Raw genomic sequence first — 27,385 nt, forward strand, 5'->3', positions numbered from 1 at the left:
AAATTCCTGAAATTTAGCTGAAGAATGTATTTTTTCAATATAAATTGACTAATTCTTTTTTCCTGGAATTTGTACAGCCTACACAGCCTATACTATTTTTACTGGAAATTTGCACCTTAACTTTATTAATAGCTATGAATCTGACTGACTTTCATGATTCTGCTCTGTTAAAGTTAGACATAGGAGGCCCATTTGGGGCACAGGTTGTTGATGAGCAAACAGAGGAATACATTGTTGTACAAATCAGCCAGAGTGAAGACACAGGATCAAGGAGGAGGCGCCAGCAGCAGGTGATAGTCTTTAAACTCTCTTTCACTTTTTTTGAGATGCGTTTTATCATTTATTTCCATCACTACTGTGTGGATTAAGTGGCCATGCTTCTTCTTGTTGCAAAGTGTTTCACTTTCAGCATTAGAAAAATTACTGTAATTAAAGTTGCATTTCCTTTTGCCTTCTCTGGACTTCCTGCTTCAAAATTTTGTTCTCTATATTCAATGCAAAATGTGTTTTGGCATCCTCCCTCTGGAGGACATCGTGGAGGTGTCTCTCACTTCATTGATTGAGTATGAGGATGAGTTAATTTGATTAAACCTGAGCACCCCTAACAAACCTAATCAGGGAGAACTGATTTAGGCTGATTTTATTCCTGACCCACAAAAAACCCACAAAAATTGTCAGAAGAGAGAAAAATAGGAATAAAGCCCTGTATCAGAGACATATCACTATCACTGACTTCTGATAATATTGCTATATGACTCTCTTGCAGGTGGTATACAACTGGTCTCTACCCTTAAGTTCAAGAAGAAATCAGCAGATCTTCACAACTAGAACCTTTCAGATACCAAACAGGTTGGCTAAGAGACTGAAAAATTATGCATTTAAGGAGCAGTTTCCATAGACTTGACTAAGATAACATTTTAAAAATAATTATCACTGCATGTTTCAGAAGGGCAGGAAAGGATGACTTCTTGCTCTTTGAAAGTATTTACAAGACTAGTTTGTACTTGAGTTAATTTCTAAAAAATGCTTTTTAGAAGGATAGAGTTTGTTTGAAGGTGTTTGAGCAGTTGCTTGCTTTAGTAAAGATGTAGCAAGTATATTGATAAATTCTCAATATAAAATAATGCACAAATAAAACTAAAGGTATTTCATTCCAGGAATAAGCAAAACTTCTTTATCTTTCACCAGAGGCACCATCTTCATAAACATTCAAGCTTTCCTGCAGGAGTCTGGAAGTGTTCCTCTCTCCGTGAAGCATCAGTACCTTCATGCAAATATAGAGGCACAAGTAACAGTAGCATCCATCATCTTAGTAGGTGTCTACGTGCTGATCATATTGGAAGTAAGTCAGTTTTGTACTTGGATTTTATTTTTTTCCTAAGCTGTAAGAGGACCACAAGAAGAAGTTTCAGTCTTGGGCTTTGATATAATTTTAAAATGTGTATTTAACTTCTTCATACATCATCAATGTTGCTAATGATATGAATAAGATACATGTGGGGAAATTGTTCTGCATTGTAAGTGATTCTGCCAAGTTCTTTTAAAGTTACAGTGATCTTGTATGTTTTTCTATTAGGCTCTATAAGTTTTCTAATATTTCAACAGAATTAGATTTTTGTGAAAGTAAAAATAGGTGAGAATTGCAAAAGGTATGGAAAATTTGTTTTTAAGTATTGAAGTATTTTATAAGGTAAAACAAAAAAAACATATTGTTGTTTACATTCTCTAAGGTACCTCAAATTATGAACTTAGTGTACCTTCAGCAGGTTAAAATGAACGTATATTTAATAAGTGCCTTTTAGGCATTCTTTTACTGTATTATTTGAAGAGGAAATATGAAGTCAAGGGGCAGGGAACTTTTAACATATGTTGCAGCAGCATTGCAAAACCTTGAGGTACTAAATAAAATAAAAATGCATTGCATCACACTAAGAATGGAAAACATATCATAAATAACACAGAACTCAAAGTGAATTCTTTGAAATGAAAACACTTACTGTTATCTTAAAATGAATTGCAAACGGGGAGGAGCACTTTAAAAAAAATTATTTTTAATTCATATGAGCATCCACACTGTCAATCCTCTGAGTTGAATCAGGCCTGATTTACATTAGTATGAAACTAAGAAATGAATGAAATCAAGTCTACAAGGTACTCCACAGTACATATGTTCAGCATGCTCATTTTTCTTCCACACCCATTGCATATTTTGAGCTTTTCACCCCATTCCCTATTGAAATGGTAAGGCTGTAAAACTTCACCTAATCAAATACCAATAATGGATGCACACAACACAGCAGATGCTTTAGACATTTAGATTATGTTGTTCAGCAATGATTATGTCTTTCTAAACCTAAAAATACCTCTATGTACATTGTAAAAGAACAAGGACACTTTATATTAAATATAGAGGGGGATTGGACTAGATTTTTCTATAAGTATGTGTAGGCATGCAGCACAGTCCCAAAATAGTCTTAATACTTTTAAATGCAACTTATTTTTTCAAAAAAGCTGAACCAAACAAAACCCCCCACCCCTAAACCCCCAAGCCCAACTATGCAACCTTTCAGCAGTTGCAAAAACATCAGGTTCTAAATATAAGTAAAGGTGTGTGTGTGGGGGGGGGGGGGGGGGGGTTGTGTTTTCATCCTGAAAATCCTGCTTTGGAAAAATTAATGTGGAAAAGGGAAAGAAGACTTGAAACTGAAAAGCAGAGCCAGGGAAAGCATTAGTTTTCCTGTTACTTTTAAGAAAAGGACTTAAAACAACTCATTAAATTATTTTTTCTGTGAAAATATCAGGGAAAGATTTCTACTGTTGTTGGCTGAAAAGTTATTTCTCCAAATTCAAAAGTAGAAATAGATTCTCATAAGTAAACTTTTTTGAAATTTAGATTGTGGAAAGCTACATATTGCATCTTAATGTTAGTTATTTTCTCCATAGCATCTATAGAAATGACAAATGCTCCAACGAGAGTAAATTCTAAACTCTTTATTTCTTAGTTGTATGGTTCCCTTGTGGATTTCTTGCAAGCAATGGATGCTAATATTGTTGGAATATGTAATACCGGCTTTCATCATATTCAGTATTTATAACTTCAATGCCTGAAGTCCTGCTTTCTCAACACATTGCACTCTCTATCCCTTTAGCTGTTATCACTGTTGGAGAAATCAATGTTACTGCAGAAACTGCCTCTTTAATTTTTTAAAGAGATAGATTTTAACTTTTGGTGTTGCTGCTCCCCATCTTTTATCAGTCTTTATTATTTTCCTGCATTTTATTAATTATTATTTGCAATACAACTTCAAATTCAGTAAACATCCAAACTAGTTTTAGAGCTATATTTTCTTTAAAAATGAAGAAAAACGAAGCATTTTATATATTACAAATCACAAGAGCCTCTATTTCCTCCAGCACAGCCCTTTTTTCCCAAGCATGAATGGTAGATCTTGCCCACAGCCTCCTCAGCCCCACTGTCCTCACGTTTTAATCTTTTCTTGCCTTCTCCTCTTGGTCTTTGCTACCTCAGTCACCAGGGACTGTGCAAGAGCTTCTGCAAGAGCTTCTGCTTCCTGCAGATACAGGATGATGGGAGAAGATTGTAAAGTAAGAAGTTCCAGCTGGAAACTGAAGTGCATTTACTGTAAACAATTGTCTTCTCCAAACTTTGAAGCAGCTGTTTGCCTCCATGTTAGCATCAAATGTCTCAATTAAGCACCCCTCCTAGTCAGTGGAGGTCTCAGGATGTGCTCTTCTTCAGAAAACAAGATGTTGAACTTCATTTCTTCAGGCATTGATTTTCAGTATTGTTCCTTTTGAAACTGATTCCATGTTATGTGTTCATAAAAAACAAATATGTTTCTCATAGAATAAGATGCCCATTTTCCTCTTTAATTTCCAGTGACTTCTAGTTTCAGGCTTAACACAAATATGAATATTCTTCACAGTTACTTCACAATTCTGCTACTCTACCTCTGAAAATTTTTATATTGCTTTTGACTCCCTTGATCATGCCTTAGTTTTTTGTTTGGAGTTTATGGGATTTTTTTTTTTTACCTTTATGCAATCATCTGTTCTTTCATTAGATGTTAATTCTCTTGAAAATTATTTTCTTCAAATATCAATCTGTTCCCTCTTAGCATTTCAGTCTCCTATTCCCTCCCCTTGTCCCAAAGGAGAAAGACATTCAGCTTCCTGTGGTGCTTCTGCATGCATCTAGTCCATTTTATAGACTTGTTGAAAACCACAAGGTATTTAATTTTGTTCTTGAAAGCATAAACTGCGCAGGAAATAAAAAAACTGAATGTTAAAATAGGAAGGAAGAAAGAAAGAAAAGAAAGAAAGAGAGAGAGAGAGTGGCAGGTTTACTTTTGTTGATCTCAGCTCTTCTGTCTGACCCTTCAGGATTACTGTGGAAACACTGGTTAAAATGGGTTACAAGTATGTTTTCACATTGGTCTACAGGGACATCTGGTGTAAAAGGTGGATGTACAGAGTTCTACACTGATGTTGCTGTATTAAATCTGTTTACAATGCATTTTCAGAAAGGCTTTCTCGATTTTTGATCCTCAAAATGCATATACTCTCTTGACTGTAAACTTGAAAAAAAATTAGAAAATTTAATTTTTATAAACCCCTGCTCCGAACATTTTTTCTTTCAGCTGAATCTATTTGATCCTTTGCCTTGTTTCATTTCCATAATTTCTTCCAGGAAAGCATTTTCCTATGTGACTAAAGTGATTACTTGTAGCTCATTAACTGAATGATTTATCATTTGTGGTCATAAGGCATGGTCAAGGAAAAGAAGTGCAGATAAAATTTCATTATTAGATATCAGTTAGACAGATTTGTTAGATATCAGAGAAATACAGTTAGATACCTTTGCTTTCTCACCTTGTCCCTGTTTTTGTCTAGACGAAATGGGATAATGTGCTGGTTAAACTAAAGAGAACTCTATCTGCCCATCCATATCTTAAAATATCTGTTAAAATATTAAAGTTTTGCTGGTATGCAAAAAAGTGGTTTTGGATTTATAAAGCGATTATTTGTAATTATTAACTGCATATTTGCAGCTATGTTGAAGCTGCATTAATTAGAAATACGCAAGGAGGAATGCTAGACATCAATTATTAAAGGATAGAGCTCATTAATTGAAATGAATTAATGTGTGCCCTTGTCCAACACTTTCCTCTAATAATATATTTGTTTTGTGTTGTGTGTTAAAATGCAGTGTTAGCCATTTATGATACTTGAATGAACAGAAGCAAACGTAAAAAGCCTTTTAAAAGCTATTTTGTAAAACATTACATTTAATCAGGAGAAAAGGCAAAATAACATTTATTATACCAAGTTAATTTACAAAAATTGAAGAAAAAATAAGATACCAATAGCATATCAAATAAGAGGAAAGTGTATCAGAAAAAATAGCCGAAAAGCAAGTATCAGAAATTCTATGAGAGTCTCCATAGGACTTATCACAAATGGATTATTTAGCTTCATACCCTGTCTTCTAATTAGCACTAAGGAAGATCTTGCCAGGATCTTTTAAGTGGCATTTTAATGATCTGACATCTTGAATGACATTTACATATCTGTATTTCTTCTTAAAACACAAATACTTGAAAATGCAAGATCTGGTCTTAAAAGCTTATTTTGTTGCTAACATGAAGTATGGGCTTATAATCACAATTTAAATTACTTTAATGGAAATGGAATGTGTCAGTTTCTCTCCATATTACTTTTCTATTATTAACTAACTTAAATTATGAATAAACATCCCCTAAGCTTAATTTCTTTGACTCCCATCAGAGTGATTTTTAATAGCATCTAACAACCAGAAATTAGTTCCAGAGAACTAAAATTTTATGTGATTTTAGTCTGACTATTTTTCTGTCATTGCAGGCTGGTTGAACCAGTGTTTACTGGCAGGAAACATTTTTACAACTGGAATAAGGGGTTATTACTGCAGTGTACACTCACACAGTCCAGATTTTTTATGAGAAAAATTATGCTTTAGAGAGAGAATAGGAAAAGAGAAGAAACAGTCCTTGTCTATTATGAAACATGACACTGAGTGATAGAAATAGGCTAATCTTAAAATATCAGATATTTTTTTCTGATAAGGAAAGTAACAGAAAATGTGACTGATCACAAAAGTGATCAGCTTAGCATGGCTTCTGACTTCCCACACATTCTTGTATTGATTTGTCTTTAGATACAGACTGAGAAGAGTGTGGATTAGAATGTTCCCACCTCCACATATGTCCTCCCAAAAGACTGGTAGCAAAGGAACTGAAGAAAATCCATAGCAGTTATTGGAAAAGACCATGAGAAAAAGGAAGTAGTAGCTGATGCACTCCCTCGCCTTCTGTTGGAGAGAATATATTCCTGCTGCTATGGATTTTATGTGCTTTAGGATTAAAAAAAAATGTGAAGAGGAATTAAAACAGTGCTGTAGGGTTGCCAGAAAATTAGGGACAGATTATCAGAACAAACCTTATACTCTCCTTAATAAGCGTCCAAGCCATTCCTCCCTGGGCAAGAACAAAAGTTTCCTCTTATCTGCCCCACTGTCTGGAGGTGGTAGGGAGTAAAAGAACCCAGAAGTTTTAAATACCAGGACTCTGAGGGTTTTACAGAACCTAAATCAGGGTAATGAAACCTAAACATAACATCCAGTGGTAAAACTTACCTTAAATAGAAATTGAGCTTCCTCTGGAACAGTCTAACCTCATCTGCCCTGGGCAACAAATGGTTTTGGATCTTGTTTGGAGTCCCCATAACTCTAAAGCACTTTTACGGTTCAAAAGTCCATTTCCCTCCCTAGCTCCCCAGCTGAGACTGTGCACTTTGATGAGGGCACTCTTGCCATCCCCACGAGAACTGGTTTTAGGACATAAACCGAAGGTGTGCAGTGAAGCTTGCTGAGGTAGATGCTGGATGCCTGGAGATCCAGACACAGGACAGATCCATCTATCCTGTCTCCCAGAGTGAAGTATTCAACAAGGGGTACCTATATATTCTTCCAGAGAGAACAGCCTGCTACTGAGCTACCAGTTAAGAAGTACAGACAATTCCCTAATGCCTTTCCCTAATTGAGGAGGAGGCTGTGACCTCTCTGTATTTTGATCTCAGTACATCTTGAGAAGATCAGAATTACTTTCAAGTTGCTGTGCAGGAGCATTGCTAGTTGCTCCTTATGAGGAGGATTTTATTAGTACTCCCAAGGTGTCAGGATTTCTATTGCTTGTTTAGAGTAGAGACAGTGCCAACAAAAAGGAGGGTCTAAAAGGACAGAGCCAGCACCAGTAAGATAAACTAGTCCTTTTTAACTGCCCTAGATACAGCAAAGGGAAGAGAGCTTGAAGGAAGAAAAATCCTGTAAGATGAGGAAGGGATGGGTATCAATTAAAACAAAAATGCAATACAATAGCAAGCAAAATCCCCAGCTGGATCACAGCTTGATATGTTATAATACCAATTTTATATTATTAATCCAATATGAATATTGATTTTACACTGACTATTGCCTGCCTAATTGTTAGATCTGTCTTTGTAGAAGTCTGGCTGTGCTCTGAATATGTGTGTTTTAAAGAAAACACTCCTTTTGGGCGCTGTGGTACTTCAGCAGCATGTAAACTGTCTTTAATTAAGAATGAAATAGGAAAGAAATTGCCACTGGATGGTGCTGCTCGCTATTATAAGGACTAGATGGAATTGTCTGCTTTGAAAGGTGTAGTCAGGCTTCTCTTTTCACAGAATGCTATTTTTTGAAATAATACCACTCATATTTTCAACACTAAATGCAAAAACTAATTTCCAAATGGCTGTTTGCTAATTTCTGTGCCTTTTAAATCTAATTTTGAGCTGTATTTTGTTCAATTTGTGAAAGACTGGCAAATATGAATGTTTTGTCCTGCCTCGCATACTATTTTTTTGGTGGATTGGTGTGTTTCCTTTCTGTTTGAGAGAGGGAACAGAACATTAAATTAACTTAATTGAATGCTGCCGTTCAGCTTCTACCCTGCCTACGGCAACCAGAGGGGTAGAGAGCCATGAAGTCTTAAAATTTTAACAAGTTGTTAGAACTCCTCTAATGCACACAAACAGGGATGAGAACCACTCAACTCTTTCTGGGGCCTCAGATGGTGTCTTCCTTCAGCAAGAGCAAAGACAAAAGTGGAAGAAAATCTGAAAGTGTAGGGGGCAGGCTTGAAGGGAGGTATGATGACGTGATTTAAAGAGGAAAAAAATTCAGAGCAAAAAAGTGGAGTGGAAAAAGACAGGAGATGTCAGGGATGAAAGACTCTCCAGAGGAACTGCTAGCTGGAGCAGAAAGTTCTCTGCAAAAGTAATGCAAGTACTGCAGCCTGCTCTACTGTTCATAGTGCATGGCTGTGTTTCTGTATGGTTTATTAACCTACTGTTTTAGGAGGGCTGACAAAAATTCAGACTGGGAAGGTAAAATTTAGTTATTTGGTCCATGTCATTTTTTTACTAGAAATTCCCAGTCTTACTAGTCTCAAGAATAGAGATAACTGAGACAACTGGGAAAATACAAATGGTGGCATCTTCTTCAGTTTCAGAAAATGTTCTGAAACTGTAAATGTAATTGAGCATCACTCAGTCCTCACAAGTGTCGTTAGGACACAAAGAATGAGGGTGTGCATTGGGAATGCTGTCAAAGTGCCTGGAGGGGATGGAGTCAGCAAAGCCTGCTGGGGTAGGTGCTGGAGAGCTGGATTGACCCTTGCAAGACTGAAAGCTTGTTCCTAGGCCAGCCTGTAGGTAAACAATGGCTTTGGTCATGTCGGCCCACAGAAGCAGTTTGGTTTATTTTCTTCTAGGTTCTTTACTGGCTCATGACCAGATCTCTTTACTTAAGTCATGTAGAACATGTTTTATGAAGCTTAAATATTACAGGAATGAGTACCTTGGTACATAAAAATGATCACTATCCTCTCTTTCTGCAGGGCTCACCTTTCTATTAATGTGACTAGACTCAAGGCCCTGATTTACAGAACATGAGTTTGTTCATTTTTCTATGTGTCTGTCCACTTCTGTAACAAGGCAAAATCCCAAAATTCATACCAAGAACAGATTTGCTTTTAAAATTTGACTCAGAGGGGCTATCAAGCTATCAGATGTTACTGGATAGTACCTTTTGGAGTTTTCTGGAGATATATAAAATGGATTTTCTTAACATCAGAACCATTCCACATGTTGAGTCTGGAAAGCATCCACTTATGCCTGTAGTGAGATAGGTATGGCAAACTTCTCCCTCTTGTATGATTCTGATAGAAATATTAGCTAGCTATTTCTGATAAAAATATTACCTTTTTATCCCTCTTTACCTTAATATTCTGAGGTGAGAGGCTATTTCAAGACAAAACTCAGTCTAGCAGTCATTGCAACCCTCATCTCATAGAATTACACCCTCTTCTGGGTCCTCTGTCCATCATCTCTACAAATGATACTTGCCCCCCTCCTTTCTAGTTATATGTTCTTTTCTCCAGCTTTACTTTTTCCTCAAGTTTCCAAGGCATGAAAATTCAATAGTTTGTTTCATCTCATGCATCAAGAGTATATTTTTGTTTGCATGATTCAAGGATCTCTTTGAACCACTTAATCCAATGTTCCATATCGGCATGAGGCTTTAGTCATTCAGTTTTCTCTACAAACAGCAAACAGTGATATAGCTGAGGAAGAAAACTCATAGACTCTGAAAAGATTGTAAATTGTGCACCTTGTTCATTCAAAGCCTTTGACAGAGCTTTGGAGTAACAAATATCTCTGCAGAATCCAGAATCAGCCTACAGATTTTTGATATAGAAGAGGAGAATTAATTAATCTGGTAATTTATTCATAGGAAATAATTTGATTTCTTAAATATCTTTCTCTGTCTATCCCTCTCCCTGATTCTCTCTCTGCATTGTTTTATGTATAGAAAAAAATTGATGTTAGCTTAATGCAGTTACTTCATCACAGGATTTCAGGACTGCCTATCCTAGACAAGAATTGTAAGATTTCCTTACCTTGTATTTCTTAACTTATTCTAGTTAATGTGCTGCTGTAGTTTAACCCCAGCCAGCATCCAAGCCCCAGGAAACTGCTACTTCAGTCCCCCACCAGAGGGATCAGAGAAAAAATTGAAAGGACAAAAGCTAGAAAACTCATGGATTGTGATAAAGACAGTTTAATAAGCAAAGTGGAAGCTGCATGCAACCAAAGAAAAACAAGGAATTACTTCACTTCTTCCCAAGGGCAGTAAGGCATTCGTACATCTCCAGGAGTACAGGGCCCCATCATACAGAGCTTGGGAAGGCAAACACCACCACTCCAAATGCCTCTCCTTCCTCCTTCTTCCCCCCTCTTTATATACGGATCATGGTGTCATATAGTCTGGAACATCCCTTTGGTCTGTTGGAGTCGGCTGTTCTGGCTCACAATCTCCTATGCATCCATACTCTGCTCATCAGCAGGCAGTAGGAAAAGCAGAAAAGGCATTAGCTCTGTGTAAGCCCTGCTCAGCAATGACAAAAGCACCTCTACATTATCAACCCTATGTTCAACACATATCCAAAATACAGCCCTCTTGCAGCTCCTGTGAAGAAAACCAGCTCTACCCCGGCAAAAACCAGCACACATATCATAGGGATAAAAGTGAACTAATACAGGTAGTATTGGAGACCATATAGTGTTACTTTTAATCACTTTCTATTTAAGATAATCATCTTGTATAGGTTTTATATTGAGTAGCATTGTATTAGAAAGTGACAAACTGTTGCCTTCCATGACTTCCCCTAAGGCAGGGTTGTTTATACCAGGACTTCCTCCACTGACATTAAATCAGAACAAGTAATTTGGCACACTATCTAAGCAGAAATAGTTATTATAGCAGAATATCATAGATGGGTGCTTTCTTTCCTCAGGGTTGAGTAGATGTTCAGAAATTATAAAATTTGCTACAGAGTCTAGTGTTTCCATTTAAAAATAATAATTTAAGGTTGGGTATTTGTCTTTAAAAAGAGCTTATTGAATATATATGAATATATATGGAATATTATTTTCACAGTTACAAGCATAAATATTTATTATGCAAAGAATGAATAAGAATGCATGTTAGTACTAAGATATGATAGCGTTTCTAAATCCACAGATTTCTCCAGACTTCTCTTAACTGGTCTTGGTTGCACATTTCATGCAAATGGCAGTACTATAGTATTGATCCACCATGAATTTCTTAAAATGAGTAAACTTTTGGTCCAGGATTTTTTTTCCCTTGCAAGACATACTTATGTACAGTGATGCAGTTTTGACATATTTTGACTTATAAAAATGAGATTCATGATTAGATTTTCTAAATGTTGAACCTAGTGTAAAGTGTTATTTTACAATTCATGCCTGCATATATAGAATACATGTAGAGAGTTTCCTAATCTTCAGATGAAGATATAAATAGCTGTTCTTGCTGTCACAGATTTTTGTGATGCTTGGAGTCACTTTGGGATTCTTGATGCACATCATCTTTCACCAGTGTACCTTCCATGCTTACCTCAAGAGTTGCTTTAGCCCATCCCTGCACACTACACCAGCATGTCATACTTTCTAAGCTATGTGAAGCAGCTCCTTTTTGCCTCATTAAAATCCCTACAGAGTTTACTTTCAACTGCTTAACTAAGTAATTCTAAGGCAATTAATTTTCTGTTATCCTTCATTTTGCACAAGCTGTTGAGCACATCACCTGTGAGGGGTTCCCAGGTGCTGGACACCGTGCCCCAAGGCTGAAGGAGCTGCAGTTATTGCTTCTGCAGAGCTGCTGTCCAGAGCAAACAGAGGGCAGGAGGGTGAGGACAGCTAAAACATTAGCTGCCATCGCCAGCTGAAAGGAGGATATGCTACTATGCTTTCACTAACTGGTACTGCTCAGTCTCTTTACCAGAGGTGAGCATGTGGAAAATCAAATAAATATATCTGTCGTCACAAGCTTTCCTTATCTTCTGCTCTGAACTCCTTTGTATCTGACTATATCCTATATTTCTCGTCTGTTGCTTAAAATGTATCCAAATTTTAAAATTTGCCAGAAATAAAAAAAATTTCCATGGATTAGGAATTTGGTGCCATTCAGCTTTGAAGTGGATCTACAGCAAGGCAGAGTTCAAAGTATTTCATTTCAAGGCTTTTATTTGCCTTTGTTTTCTATCATAAGCCCAAATTTTCAGTCATGTTGCTTGACAGTTAGGAAAAATTACCTAAATTTTAAAACTAAATTACCATTGTTTTTCTGCAATTTCCATTTTTGATTACAGCTTCTGATTCTAGTGTTTGACTTCTGCATTTATTTTCCAAAATATGGGGTGTTTTATCCACTAAAGAGTGAATCAAATATGTGTACCTATGAAAGACTGAAGTTTCATCTGTATCCTGCTAAAACAACTGGAATAGTCCACAGAATAGCAGGCCACCAAAATTTGTAAAATGCATGACAGCAAATGATAACTCCATCAAGGGATGTGACTGAGGAGCACATTTTCAGAGGCACTCAGGCTAATAGTGTCTTGACCATCTTTAGGAAAAACTGTGGAAAAAAATCTCTTCCACTGCTGAGGATGTTCTATTTTAACCAAATCAATCCTTATTAAAACATAAAAAGGAATAGATACAAAACATAAAGTCAGAAAGAAAGCTATCCTAGGGTAAATTTTATTTTTCTCCCTCCTTGTCACCTGAGAATAAATAAATAAACTAGAGACTTTATAAAGTCTGAGGGATTTGGCTGTTGGTTTTATAAGGAAGAACTCAGCTATTCTGAAGGTAGGTGAAAAATACATAAAACTCATATGTGGATATAGGTTTGGTAATAACTTGTTGAAATGCAGCAGTGTTGCCACTTTATCAAATGCAAATTAATTTATCAGTAAAATAAGAAGTTCAACAAAACAGGCTTCACTGGAGACAAAATGGATAAGAAATGAATATGGGTTTTGTTTGAAGCTTTACATTAAAATCATTGACACTTATATTTCAGCTGCTATTTATGACTTAAAACAAAGGATTTCTGGAAATAAAATGCTTGGTATGATAAATCATTTTCCAAATATCTTCAGAAATGCATTATAGAAATGCATGTGTCCTGGATTTCATCTGGGAAAGATATTCTCTGAAATAGCACACACGTTGTCACTGAAAAGGCTTCTAAATATTTTCTTTTGCCTCCTGGAACACCATACAAGATGTAGGGTTTAGAATTCAGATTAATTTTTAAAATGATGCTCTTATAGTCTACCAAATGGTTTGATGAACTCAGTGCAAAAATTACAAAGCACTTTCAAATAGATAAAGAAATTTAAATCTGGGAAAGGTCTAGGCTTTCTAAATCCAATTTGCATTTTAGTTCTGCAACTGTATATTGTTAATCAATATCAAGCAAAAAGACTTGTGGCATAAATTGTTTGGATAGCTTTAATGTCTTACTTTAAAATGAACTCCTGAATTAAGAGTATGGAAACTATTAGAATCAGCATTCAGCACATTGTGTTTATCACACAGCAGGCAATCATGAGACGAACTTTCTACAGAGAATTATGGAACAAAATGGCTATAGTAGCCTTTCCTAGTCTTTGCTTGTTCTGACTGGCTCTATGAGGTTTTTATCAACACACCTATGTTGTTGACACTGTTGTTTCACAGTTGTAGCTCTGTGTATTTTAATTTTTTATATAAATTACTGTAAATATCCATTCCCTATTTTTTTTCAATTTGTTCATCTCTTAGACTTGTAATGTCCCACATCAGTGAGCTCTAAACTGAATCCTGCTTTGTAAAGAGTGAAATCTGTGCTGCATAGTTTTCAGTAGCACTTTGTATTGCTGTTACTGTCCCTTTGACAAAGGCAAGAGCCCTCTCCTCTGCTGTTGCATTAAGTCAGCAGTGCTTGGGCAAGAGCCCTCTCCTCTGCTGTTGCATTAAGTCAGCACTGCTTGGTATTCTTCAGACAAAAGTAAAGCTGATGGTGATGGTGGATGCCCTTTTTGCAAAGAGTTTATAAGGTTTGCAGTTGGAATGGGAGGTGGGGAGCTCTAGCACACAAACTGATACACTAAAAGCTTTGTATCTTCCTCCTCATCAGTTCTGTCTTTCTTATCTCCGTGGTCATTGCACAAGGGTGTGCCCTTTCTTAAGGGAGAGAACAATCAGATGAATATAGATGACTTTTCACTTAACCTTTAAAAATGTCTTTAGATCAGAAGTCCACTAAATCTCTCAGTTTTCCTGGGATTAAGTCTCTGTCTTAATTTATTTCTAAGCTCTTTCAATTCTGTACCTGAGCTGTTGTTTATGGGTACACTCCAAGAATCATTCTGAAAAGATACTCATCCTCCTGCCAATCTTCAAAAGGGTTGGCTCATCTGTGGTATTTTTCAAAATAATAATAATGGAATTTTGCTTGATATAAAGCCCTCCAAAAGTGTATTAGATGGATTTGTGGTTCAAAGAATGTCAGAACTCGTAACCTGCACCTCCTAACTTCTATATTTGTAAGTTTTTAAAAATACCTGTGCAAATATGTTATTTGTTTGGGGTTTATTTTCTGTGAAAAGAAAATTAAAGAGAGTAATCTATTTTTTCCTTAAGCTTCCTAAATATCAAATTTTGAATATTTACAAGTCTCAGAGTTTACATAAGTGTTCTTTCTAGGCTTTACATTACCTTATGACTTTTATTTGATAGTTTACTGGAATGGAGAGTTGTATATTTACTAAGTTTTTTGTAATAAAGCTTTGCACCTTGTTCATTCTTCAGGATATACCTTTGTATATCCTGAAAAACCATCGGAATGAGGGAGCTGACGGATGACTTAGTTTTTTCAGTTTCTTTCTGCATAAATTAAAGCCATTTTCACCTATAGGTGACAGCAAACTCTTGGAAACTGAAACTGCAGTCAACCCAATGTGAGCAATTAAGCACACAACAGTGACAGCAAAAGTGCTTATGTGGAAATATGCAAAAAATCTGTAGCTAAACAAATCTCAGAAAACCTAAGATATCTTTCTGAGAACTGCAAAAGAGCCACCTAACGTGGGTGAAGATTGCATGAGGAGAAAACCCTCAGTTTGAGGACAGCTGAGGATTTCCCTGTAGCCTACACTTGGGCTTTGCTCTGCTAAGAAGCTGATCTCCTCCCCTAATGGAAAGCTCTGCTTGGCATCTATTATTGGAGAGAGCTGTAAAGTGTAATTGCTGTACCTGCTTTCCAGCCAGAAGAGCTATGGAATGTTATCAAATGCTTCCCACCTTTGCAGAACCAGAAGGGCCATATGTGTGCTTACATGTCAATGCACTGAAATGGGAAATCAAAAATGAGCCAGTGGGCTATCACACATTTCTGTAGGAGCTGTAGTCTGTGCTCTGAACAAATAGGTCATTAGGGCTTAAAAATCTTGGTCTGATCTCCTGCTTTGTAACCATGAATAGGTTACTCTTCAGTGCATTTTTAAGGAAAACAGGAGAATAAGACAGATAATTTTTTTAACTCTTGAGTTAGTAATTTATATATTTATTTTTCTAGTAATTTGATAAATTGTGTAGTTCTTTACTATTTCCATTAAAAAATTATAATCAAGGAGAAAAACAAAGCCAAATCTTTCTTTTTTGCTTTTCCTTTCCAAACATGGAGGAGAGCCTTGAGATGCTCTCTTCCTATTGTTTGTTACCAGCAAAATATTTCTTATGAAATTAGAGGCAAATGAAATATTTCTAGACTCTCTTATTTCTTTCTCAACAATAATTTTAACTTGTGTTGGAATAATATTTAAACACATTAATAGTGAAAGCTGGTAATTAGATTCAGTCTTTTGTAGTGTGATTTTCATTAATTACATGCTTACTTTAGCCGAGTTATTTTACACAATCTGTGATCTTCCAGACATAGGGGATTAAATAGCTACAGATGAGTTCTTGGAGAAATAAAGTACATTTTCAAGGCACACTTGCTGAAAAAGCCTCTACTAACAATGAGATGGATCGCCTCCTGGGCATGTGTTTTCTTTGCATGGGAGGTGAAGGGAAGCCAACAGGACGAGGCTTTTTGATCCTTAATTTAGGGGAGATGAATTGCCTTCCTTCTTGGGTCACCTACTGGCAGATGTAAGAAACTGGTGCTGAAGTCCCTTCTCTACCTGGATATTAGAAATGAGACTTCCTAGCAGCATTTGCACAGTCAAGGCTTTAGTTGGTTGATTTCTTAATTTTGTTTTATTTGGTTTTTGGTTTTGTTTGTGGGTTGGTTTGTTTTGTTAATAGCAAAGTAATTAACCATTCTTTAGTCAGAAAAAAACCCTCAAGCAAGCCAAGAAAATAATTGTGTACATGAGGTTTTATCCTTTCCCCACCTCCTTTTTAATAGTAAGGAGATGCTTGGAGGAGTGTGTGGTCAATTCTTACCCTTTGTTGCAGATTGTTCACAGGACCCTGGCAGCCATGCTGGGCGCTTTGGCCGCTTTAGCCGCCCTAGCTATTGTTGGGGAGGTAAGTTACCAAACTGTGAGTGCTCCCTTTGTCCCTGGCTGTGGTGTCAGGTATCATTAATCTCCATGTTTGCCCGGTTCTTACTGAGCACATGGCAAAGCAGTGGTTTTTTTTAAGAAAGAGAAATGGTAGGACAGAAACTGGGGTGGGAAAAGAGGTCAGACTGATGTGTAGACAAGGGGAGTACAAAAACGTCAGTTGATGCTTTTTTATTCTGATTTGCAGGAAGCTGACTGCAACCATTTTCAGCTTAATCCAGTGTTAGTTTAACACTGTTATTTTCAGTAATGTTAGGCTACCGAGCAAACCTAAATGGAAATACACTTTATACTACCCTAAATAATTACATCTCATGCCTGCATGTTCCAACCCTTTTGTTTCGCCTGCTGCTTACTCTTGGTTGATATATAGTCAAACATCAGATTGATTTTCTCAGTTGTTCTCATAACCACATCATTACTATGTTCCCTTTAATACCCTCCAGTTTGTTCACAGGTGAATTGGTATGCTTTTGTTCTTTTACCAAAAAGGGAACTGCAGTGTACCATGTAATTTGGTTATCTTTTATTTCTGTAATGTTAAGTAAGGAACAACTAGACCAACCAATAGCCTGATAATGACTGATTAGGATGCCAGCAGTACTTTGAATTAGTAATAATAATAATAGTAGTAATGGCAATAATAAAGAGTCCTTTTTATGTAGCTTGTAGGAACACTTATTAATTTCCATCACATTTATTTAAATGGTTCATTAATTAAGTGGAGTTTATAAGTCATAGCTAATCACAAGTTAGGTGGCATTCACTTGTAATTGTATTTTTTGATTGCAGAGGCCAAGTATGGTCAAAGTGGTCGAGTGGATTGACTATGAGACACTGGCATTATTGTTTGGAATGGTAACTAAAATGTATCTTTTGCTCTAAATGTGCCAAAATAGTCGCATTCAGTACAGAGATGTTTCCTTTAGAACACTTTGTTGATTGTACTTTACTCAGACAGCTTATGACAAAGATTTGTGTCTTAAGGAATTTACCGAAAAGGATGAGGATCAGACCTCTGAAACAGTCTTCTGAAATGTTGATCCTTTACTATTTTTTTTTAAATCTGTGAAATTGTATTGACAACATGTTCAAAACATCCTTGGGATTTATAAACAGAAAGATTTGTTTAAGGGTCAAGTATTATCACTCTCATTTTTCTTTTTAATTTTGTTTATTCAAAGCCTTCCTCAAACACACTCTGCTGGAAGAGTTGTTTCCTGTCTCACTGTTTTGTCTGAAGCTACAAAAAAGCAAGCCAGAAATGGAGAAGTAATATCTGATGAGATTTTAATCATATATTATTTTAATCATTTTGCCTTGAGCTATTTGTGGTAAAAAACCTTGTCCAAGTGCTATTAGACTATAACACAAAATATACAATATACAGAGACAAAATTACAATTATCTGTTTCCATTCTGAGCTTTTCTTATTTCCTGACACTGGTCCTTGCTCCTTGCATTCCCTACAGAAAAAGAAAGCAAAAAAATTATATATTATGTTTAGAGCAAAGATAGAAGGACAGGAGACCTCCCAGATGTGGGAAAATGCAAGCATTTCTTGAAGCCATTGTCTTCTGTGCTCTGTGGAGTATTAATGCAGAGAGCAAACACACTTACTGGTTCTCCTTGATTAATGATGTAGGAGAGATACTTTGAGTACTTAATGTATGATGCCCAATTAGTCACTAAAAATGAAATTCAACTAGACTGGTATGACATTTACAGACTCCTTATGTTGAGAAGTATATTTCACCATATGATGTATCAACTAGAGATATTTGGCAGCTGTAGTGGATATTCTAATATAAGGGTGATTAGATTCTCAAAGTTGTGTCAGATAAGAAGTCCATTTGTCAGTATCACAATCTGCTTTGCTTTAGTTTTGAGTAATAATTCAATTACTTTTATGTATCAGTTCCAAGTGATTATATTTTTCCCCATCTTTTGGCAGATGGTTTTGGTGGCCATATTTTCAGAGACTGGATTTTTTGACTACTGTGCAGTAAAGGTGGGTTTATTTGGTACTAGATTTATCAAGTTAATATTTATTCAAATCTGTCACACCAAGCACAATCTTAAAGAACCCTTCTAAGGTCAGTGTATACTTATCATATTAGAAATTACAGTGGTCATGTTGCAATACTGGAAAAATCCTTTTGGATGAAAAGAAGCCCTTAATGAAATTCTATTTCTACAGGAGAATGTTAAAGGTCCCCAGTAGGGTACACAAGCATTTGGGCACTATTAAGCTGAATATTTCACTGATTTCCCCAGGACTGCAATTCTGCTGTAGCTGAACTCTCTATGCCTGGCAGTGGGGCAGGGAACTATCATTAACTGTATGACCACATATGAAAAGTGGCCACAGACCTTTGCACAGTAAAAAGAATTCTCTTTTTAAAAGTTTACATGAAAAGTGTAATTCATAGCATCACAACCATAAAATTAGAGAATGGTTTGGGTTGGAAGAAACGTTAATGATCTTGTTCCAATCCCCCTGCCATGGTCAAGGACACTTTCCACTAGAGCAGGTTTCTTGAAACTCCATCCAGCCTGGACTTGAACACTTCCAGGGATGGGGCATCCAAAGCTTCTCTGGGTAACCTGTTGTAGTCTCACCCTCCTCACAGTAAAGAATTTCTAATATCTGATCTAAGCCTACTCTCTCTGTTTAAAGCCAATCCCTCTTGTCTGATCACTACACACCCTTGCCCAGAGTCTCCCCCCCAGCTGTCTTATTACCCCTCTTTAGGTGCTGGAAAGTGACCCTGGAGCCTTCTCTTTGCCAGGCTGAGTAATACAGGCTTCTTCCAGCCGGTTCTTGTAGGAGAGGTGCTCCAGTGTTTTGATCATGTTTGTGGCCCCCCTCTGGATTCACTCCAGCAGTGCTGCTCTGAGGATGGGCAATGTGTCCCAGGTGTGGAGAGGAAGGGAGGTCTAAACCCTGTTAGTTCACCTGGGCATGCAGGCAGAAGATGGAGGCTCAGCCCTTCTCCTGCCACTGACCCCTTTATGACTGGCAGCAGGATGTGGTGCTTCTTCAGACTTGTTTCTTTGTTTGTGTGATGGGATTGTTTGTCCACTTCCATGAATTATTTTCTTGCCAAATTATTTAGTATTGGAGAGGATGCTGTTGGAGTAATAGTAAAGGAATAGTAAATGCTCTGAGTTCATTGTTGTTCAACTTTGATCAAGTTGCTTTATCTACAATTTCTTGAAATCTAAGCTGGAGGGATGCAGTCCATTAATTCTGCTTCTGTTTGTTTTTCCTAGGCTTATCGGTTCTCTCGAGGCAAGGTGTGGGCCATGATTACGCTTCTGTGCCTTATTGCTGCAATTCTCTCTGCATTTTTGGACAATGTTACCACTATGCTGCTCTTTACTCCAGTAACCATAAGGTATTTTATTGTTATGGATTTGGACTTGGTCTTTTATAGCCAGCAATCAGTAGTAGACATGTCTGCAAAATATTTGTTTGGAGGTTTTCTTAATCATTTAAATGGAAATTAGAGCTTCAAATACTCTTATTTTGTAGAATAAAAAGCTAGCACTTTCAGAAGAATGGATTGTCTTTTGCCTTTGCATTAATATTGAGAACATATCTGAAAACTGTGAACACTGCCTTGGCAGCTAACTGTTCTGGCTTGTCTTCATATTTCAATGGCAATAGCATATTGCACCAAATGATCCCTAGTAGATGATTTTTTTTCTCCTGTAAAGCAGGCAGAATTTTTTAATTAAAGCTGCTTTATTAATTGCTGGCTGGTATTTATATACAATATTAGATAGTAAATTATGTTTTAGTGAAGTTGTTATCCCTTTTAATATTAGTGACAAACAAATTTTTGAAAAGTCCATATTTCATCTTACAACTTGCTCTTGAATATGAAAATCTGAATTTTATTCCTGTTGGTGATCATGTCATTGGGATGACTACTGCTTAATTGCACAGTTTGAGATTAGATATTTGGAACTTTGAGCAGACAACCATGAATTTAATTACTTCAGATTTCTGTAAATTAATAACATGTTATATGCAACTACATTTAATCAGTGTGGGATTATAAATTACTGTTTAACCTGAATTTAACCTGTGTGTAGTCAGGCAAATCTGTTTAATCCAGTTCAGTTTTGGAAAGATCTAGTGTATTTTAGAAATTATCCTGAGGGATGTAATGCTTGCAGTCATTATCACATTAAAGTACACAAAATTCTATTAAGATATGCCCCCTTTTTAAAATGCAGTGTAAAGCAGTAAAACCCAATTTTGCAAGTGAAATTTATTCTAGACTGGAAACAGCTGGTGAATGAAAGGTCCATTTGTCTTCTGTCTGATTATATTTTAAAGAGATGGCTTTGCCACACCCTAATCAATAATTGCATTTTCTAGCAGTAAGCAGCACTGGAGCTATTAAACACCAAGTTTTTTTTTTTAGCTGTGTTACAGAATATTTTGGATAAATATAATTTGGGAATTGACTGAAATCCAGAAGTCAATGTAGCATAAAAAGCTTTTCACAGTCAGATCTATGGTAACATTTATTCTGTTTTCAAAGAATCCCGGAATAGCCCAGGTTGAAGGGACCTCGAAAGGCTGTTTGTTCCAACCTTTCATAGGAAAGGAAAGCTAGATGAGATTATCTGGCACTCTCTCCAATTACATCTTGAAAACCTCCAGTGATGGGGACTCTACCACATCCCTGGGGAGATTTTTCCAGTGGTTAAAAACCTCCAGTGATGGGGACTCTACCACATCCCTGGGGAGATTTTTCCAGTGGTTAACTGTTTTCACCATAAATTGTTTTTCTTATGTTGAGGTGAAATCTCTCCCTTGTACTTGTTGCCTCTTATCTTCTCCATGTGGATCCTTGTGAAGGGAGAGCCTCTGCCTTTGCAGTCACCTTTAAGTAATGGACTTTTGTACTAAATATGTACTAAGTCCTTTTGTTTTACGCTAAATGAGCCTGTAAGACTGAAGAAGGGGAAACTCAGTATGTGGGAAACATTTGTATTTTAATCACTATCAAAACTAAAATAAAATTTTATCTCACCTACTAAAACTAAATAATTGCTTACTTCAAAAAGCTTCATGCTGGGGGTCATTTTCTTTATCTTACTGCCATTGTCTACAGCTTCACTGTGTTGTACTGTGCAGTCTCCATTGCCATGGAGATAAAGCTTGCAGAAAATTGTACTGACTCTGCAAACATTAGGGCTTATATTTCCTATGATAAGGCCTAAAACATGATAGTTTCACTCTGCATTTTGTAGTAACCTGCTAAAAAAGGTAATAACTACCTCCTTTTGGCTGTTGCTTATTTTCAAGATACTTTCTTATTGAGAAGTGGAAATGGCTAATGTTTTTACACATGAGGAATTATGTAACCAGGATAAGTAAACTGAGGAACTGAGATCCTGCCATCTAGCTAAGATGTTCTGATGGATTGACACTTTGGGCTTAGCCTTTTCTTACTTTAGAATTCTCTTTTTAAAATACCACTAGGCCCATCAAAAAGAAAGAATCACTAAAGAAAAGTTTAGCTTATATTTGGAAATACTGGGAAATCAAGGAGCAATGGAATCAAAATTGCATGTACAATTGTGGTCTTGTATCACAATTGATACATTTGAACCAGTAGTGCTACAAAGTGCCCTTTAACTGAATGATTTCATGCTGCTGAGGAAATAGTGTAATTTTTGCACAGTTATTATTTTCCAGAGTCTTTATGTACTGACATATACCCCATCTCAGATTGTTTTTTCTGAGTTTTAAATTGACACTCTTGGTGATAGTGTAAGTGAATCAGGTTAAGCTTTTTTGCAATAGTCTTTTCTCTTTGAAATATAGGTTTTAATAACACAGACTTAGGCTAAACAGTGAAGTTCAACCCTTCTTTCAGGGAAATGTGTGGGAGCACTGCAGTGAGAAAGCATTCTTCCTGCACACTCTTTCTTTCCCCCCTTGACTATGAGATACAGGGGACAATAATTTAAGTGTGGCCTCCATCTTTACATTCTGGAGGAACTTTTTGATAAGTTGAGAGGAAGAAAGCAGTTGTTTCTTACTCCAAAGTGCTTAGGTGTGACTTTAACTTTCAGCTTTTATTAGCAGAGCCCCAGTTTAAAGTCAAACGTAGTTCAGGACAGAGCGGATTACGCTGGTGTGTGCGTAAATGTAATTTGTGAGTTGGAGTAATCTGTGCGAAGATTACTCTGCATAAGTGGGCTCTGAGTTCAAACAGATCATGAGGTTACTGAGTCAACCCCTGTGTTTGTCAGAGCACTTTAAGGGGCTTCTTATTAAAGAAGCAAATTACTTTTTCTTATCAAAGCGTCATCCCACCAAAGAAGTATTAAATATATTTTAACTGCTAAAAACATTTTGCAAATTTTTTAACCAAAAGGAATGTGTATTTTCTGCTTGTTTCATCCCAAATAGAAATACTCATGATCAAGCTTTAGAGAAGGAGGAAAATAGGAACAGAATAAACTGAATAAACTAGCCTGAAAGCTGAAGTCTCTAATAGATAATTCATGGCTAATAGGCAGCCCGCACAATCCTCTACCACTGCTTCCCATAAGAAAGTTAATCACTGTTGCTGAGTGCAGAGCTTGTGGTTGACCAGAATAGTTTTCCACAGGTCAGTGCAGCTTAAGGACCATGGTTTCAGAAGCTGTATCACAGTGAAAATTTGAAATGCTATTTTCTGTGTAGTCTGATTCTTGTAATAGTTGATTACTTTGAATTAAATGCATCAATTTTGTTGGCATTGATAACTGCATTTTAAATGTAAAGAAAATCCATAAATTTTCATTTACATTGTTATAGTTACTTTAGCACAATAAATGCTTTTTAACATAACATTTATTGACACATTATGTTTAAAATCTTACCATTTGTCTGTGAAATGACTGCATTTTGTAATTTTTGTGCATTTTAATATTTAAGGTAATTTATCCATGGGATAAGAAGTTAATTTCATTATCTTTACACTGCAGGCTCTGTGAAGTACTTAATCTTGATCCTAGGCACGTCCTGATTGCAGAAGTAATCTTCACAAATATTGGGGGGGCTGCCACTGCTGTTGGGGATCCTCCAAATGTGATTATTGTTTCAAAGCAGGAGCTGAGGAGGAGGGTATGTACTGCAGTTGTTTGGCTACTAAAATTAAGTAATGATGTTGACTTATGCAATGTTGATTCTTCTCTTCCCCTAGACAGCCATATAAACAGACCATAATCCACTTTTTTTGCCATGCTACTTCTTTTTTAGTAGGATTATCAGACAGAAGAGAGTGATCTTTTGGGGACAAAATAGTGATGAAGAATAGACCTTTTGATCTGGACCGAGAATACCAGTTTCCGTTTTTTGTTGTTGATGAGAATTTCCATATTAATGGCAAAGTGAGGAAAGAAGCAGAACAACGAAGGGCTGCAGACAGGGCAACAAGTTGCAAAAAACCAAAAATGTGAAAATGAAGATGAAAATCCATCCATTTTCTCTGTATAGGTTTGCTTTCAGAAGTTAAATCTGAGACAATTTCACATTTTACAGAGAGGTTGCTCTGCCCCTGTAGAGCCACGACACACATAAGGTACTTTATCCTTGAAGCACAGCCCAAGGGGATGTGGGGCGTGAGAGGGGGGTGGCTGCTTCTCCCGTGCAGCACAGGCTGCAGCTGGCTCCCACCTCCTGACGACATTTTGCTATCTCCAGGCTGCAGAGACAGATTTCAGCTTCCAACTCTTGGGTCTTCTATTGTTTGCTGGGTGGCTGGTGCCAATGGGAAAGCTCTGGTGCTGGATGGGGCTGCAGGACATGAACAATCCAGCAGGAGCATCCCACTCCCACCATTTCTTCCCACCCACATCGGTCTCTCTGCCCTGTGGAGTGGCTGTGGCACTGCTGGCAAGTGTTTTCAGCCATCAGCATCAGCATGGAGCTGAGTTTGCTGAGTTTTCTGTGCTTTCAGCTATCCCTGCTATGCCTGCACATGAGGGCATCAAGCCTTCCTTCTGCCTCTGGTACAGTTTGCCACCTCCTTTCCCTGGTGTGCTGTGGGGCAGCAGGGAGGCAGTGTGCTCAGGATGCCAGGGGCAGCACCCCCTGGCATGGGGCAGATCTGCCCTCCTTCTCACCAACATGCAGCACCATGGAACAGGCAGTAATGTATGTAATGGGCACATCTGTAAGGACGCCAGGGAGGAGCTTTCTGTTTTGGGCAGGCATCATAACCCCCCCCCCCCCCAAAATAAATTATAGAGAAATTTAGTGTTCATTGAGCTAGTGTAAAAACAACTGTGCAAGTGGATGAGGGAGTTGTAGTACAAAATCTTAAGTTTATGTTTTGGGGGTTTTTTTTGCATTTGGAGTCACTTATGTTTCTATTGCTCTGTGAAAGAAAGATCTCTTCTAATTAATTGAATGCACTCGAATTAATTAAGTACTGTCCAGGTTGTGAAAGGTCTTTGAAAGTTTGTAGTATTTAATAAACTGAATGTTTGCCATCAAAATTTTTGAAATGTCCTGCAGTTGGCTAGTTTGGATGGCTACTTTGAAGACTGTAATATTTACTGTTAGCTGAGAACTTGCTAGCTAAGTTTTCAATTTTAGATGTGAAATCTGTGCACCTATTTAAAACTTCAGATCTAAAAGAGAATAATTAGCACTTGCCATGCAGGTAATTTTCCTAAATACTCAGAAACTCATAATTTCTGTAGAACCTTTAGAAGTGGCTATAAACATGGGAGATAATTAAGCAATTGCAATTGAAAAGAAACCATGTTACATTTTTCTTGTTTGAGCTATTGATATTTTTAGGAGAACTCAGATGTATAAATACCCTGGCAAATATGATATTATAGCAAATTCTATATCTGAAACAAGCACAAAAATCTTTCCAGATGTTTTCAGTCTGGATTATTTTCAGATCTTTTGCTGCATCACAGGAATAAGAATGTAGTGAAATAGATTAGGTTCAACACAGGGTCACAGAATTCACACTGCTTCTTTTCTATATTCTCAGCTGTTATATCTATGTACATAAACAAAAGAGGGCCAAAGACCTATCCTTGGTCCTGAGGCAGAGTGTCGTGGTCTGGGGTATGCTTAGGGCTCACCCCTTGTAAAGGAGATTTGCCTGGGAGAGTGCTGGCTGGGGTAACTGGATAAAGCCAAGAGAGAGGTCAGAGAGGGAGCTGGACCATCTGGCCTCTTACAGTCTGAGCTGTTCAACTAATAGCTGCATTCCTAATTTTGTCCACCTGCTCCAGCATGCTCTCTTTAGATCAGAAGGAGAAATGTAGACATTGCTGTCTTGTTTCTGAAACTACTTCTAGTAAAAGGTGCTGTGCAGAAGGGTAACATGAGCTAGCACAGTTCTGTGTCTAAAATGCATGGGGAGCCTACTACACTAATACCAAGTAAAATTTATTTTATTCTTTTTTTTTTTAGCTCTTTCAGAGCTAAAAGTTCTTGAATGAATTAATGACATCTTAGAAACACTCCTTCATGTAGTATATTTTATAGTTTCTATTATGGTGTTTTCTATAGAAAATACTTGATTTTTACCTCTTTTTAGCATTATGGACATTCTAGAAATTCTAGAAATTTTTCTACTTGATATTTTTGTTGAAATTCTTCTTTTCATTCTCTTAGTGTCATTTTTGCACAGTAAGTACAGGAGTACTTGGACAACTGCCCCTGCAGGAAGTTGAATAGTTAACTGTCCTATGTAGATGATTTGGTTTTCTACTTTGTTTAGGTGCTATCAGGAAGAGAATTTTACCGGTCTTCCTGAACTTTTACTGCTGTACATCAACCTCTAAAAGTGTTCAAGCAAAATATTATGCAAGTTTACACTTTTGTAGGAAACCTTGGCTTTTATATCAATATGTAATGAAATGCAGCCTTGTTACTTTGGGTGCTGTTATCTGGTTACAGTGTTAGAAATGTTTTACTTTCTGTTTACTGTGGTGCTGGAGAGACTTTTCTCCCTAGCTTCTGGGGAAAACTAGCATAATATTAAAAATATTTTATTTAAACCATGTTTGAATAAATAAGATTTTTGTAACATTTTGCTCATTAAAATGTAGCGATAAGTCTCTTTACTTGTCTTGAGATGCAAATGAATGTCAAAAGGATATTTTCTTTTTAGCTGTTGCTAATTTATAATCCTGACATATTCCCTACCATCATGACTGGAATCAGTGGAACATTTGCATAATAGGAGAGGAAGATTTGTTGTGTTCTCTGCTGTTCTTAGTTGAAGTTGGAAGAATTTTCACAAAACAGCATTTATGTTTTGATTTCAGGATAAGAGCAAATGGAAAACGTGTTTAGTGAATAGAAAACATTTTTTAATGTTTTATCATCTTCAGAGTGCTGCTACAGAATGGCCACTGTTAACAAAATTATATTTTTATTTTGAAGAAATATGGGCTTCAGACTTCAGGAACTCCATGTGTGTACGCACGATAGAGCATGAACCAGTTAGATATGGTCCTTGCTCTCAGAAGGATTGAACAGCAAATCTTCTGTATTTGGGAACTTCATGAACTTCTACAAACACACCTTTGAGATCAGAAGTTGCTGTGCTCTAAGCACAGGGTGTGATTTCCAGTTCTTCAAAGAATGGATGGCAAATAGGTCTCCAGAGCAAAATGATGCTGTGAACAAAGCGATAGTGAACATGTGCACTGGTGTGTCCAAGCTAAATCTGAATAAAAGAAGTAATCATAAAAGCAAAGGCAGTTTTAGCAAATGCTAGCCACTGGGCTATATCCTTTTATTTACTGTTTTGTTAGCATGTGATAAA

General features: G+C 36.8%; 1 protein-coding gene across 1 annotated transcript in view; it reads left to right on the plus strand.

The window, feature by feature from the left end:
• OCA2 (OCA2 melanosomal transmembrane protein) overlaps positions 1–27,385 on the plus strand; it is a 160,126-nt gene that overhangs the window by 34,783 nt on the left and 97,958 nt on the right. The window contains exons 6-13 of the mRNA XM_005486403.4: positions 133–290; positions 767–849; positions 1,189–1,342; positions 16,456–16,527; positions 17,358–17,423; positions 18,520–18,576; positions 19,842–19,966; positions 23,568–23,706. Of these exons, the coding sequence (XP_005486460.2) occupies positions 133–290; positions 767–849; positions 1,189–1,342; positions 16,456–16,527; positions 17,358–17,423; positions 18,520–18,576; positions 19,842–19,966; positions 23,568–23,706 (854 nt within the window). The remainder of the gene's footprint in view (positions 1–132; positions 291–766; positions 850–1,188; positions 1,343–16,455; positions 16,528–17,357; positions 17,424–18,519; positions 18,577–19,841; positions 19,967–23,567; positions 23,707–27,385) is intronic.

Source organism: Zonotrichia albicollis, chromosome 2 (genome assembly GCF_047830755.1).
Source record: "Zonotrichia albicollis isolate bZonAlb1 chromosome 2, bZonAlb1.hap1, whole genome shotgun sequence".
NCBI classification, from domain to species: domain Eukaryota; kingdom Metazoa; phylum Chordata; class Aves; order Passeriformes; family Passerellidae; genus Zonotrichia; species Zonotrichia albicollis.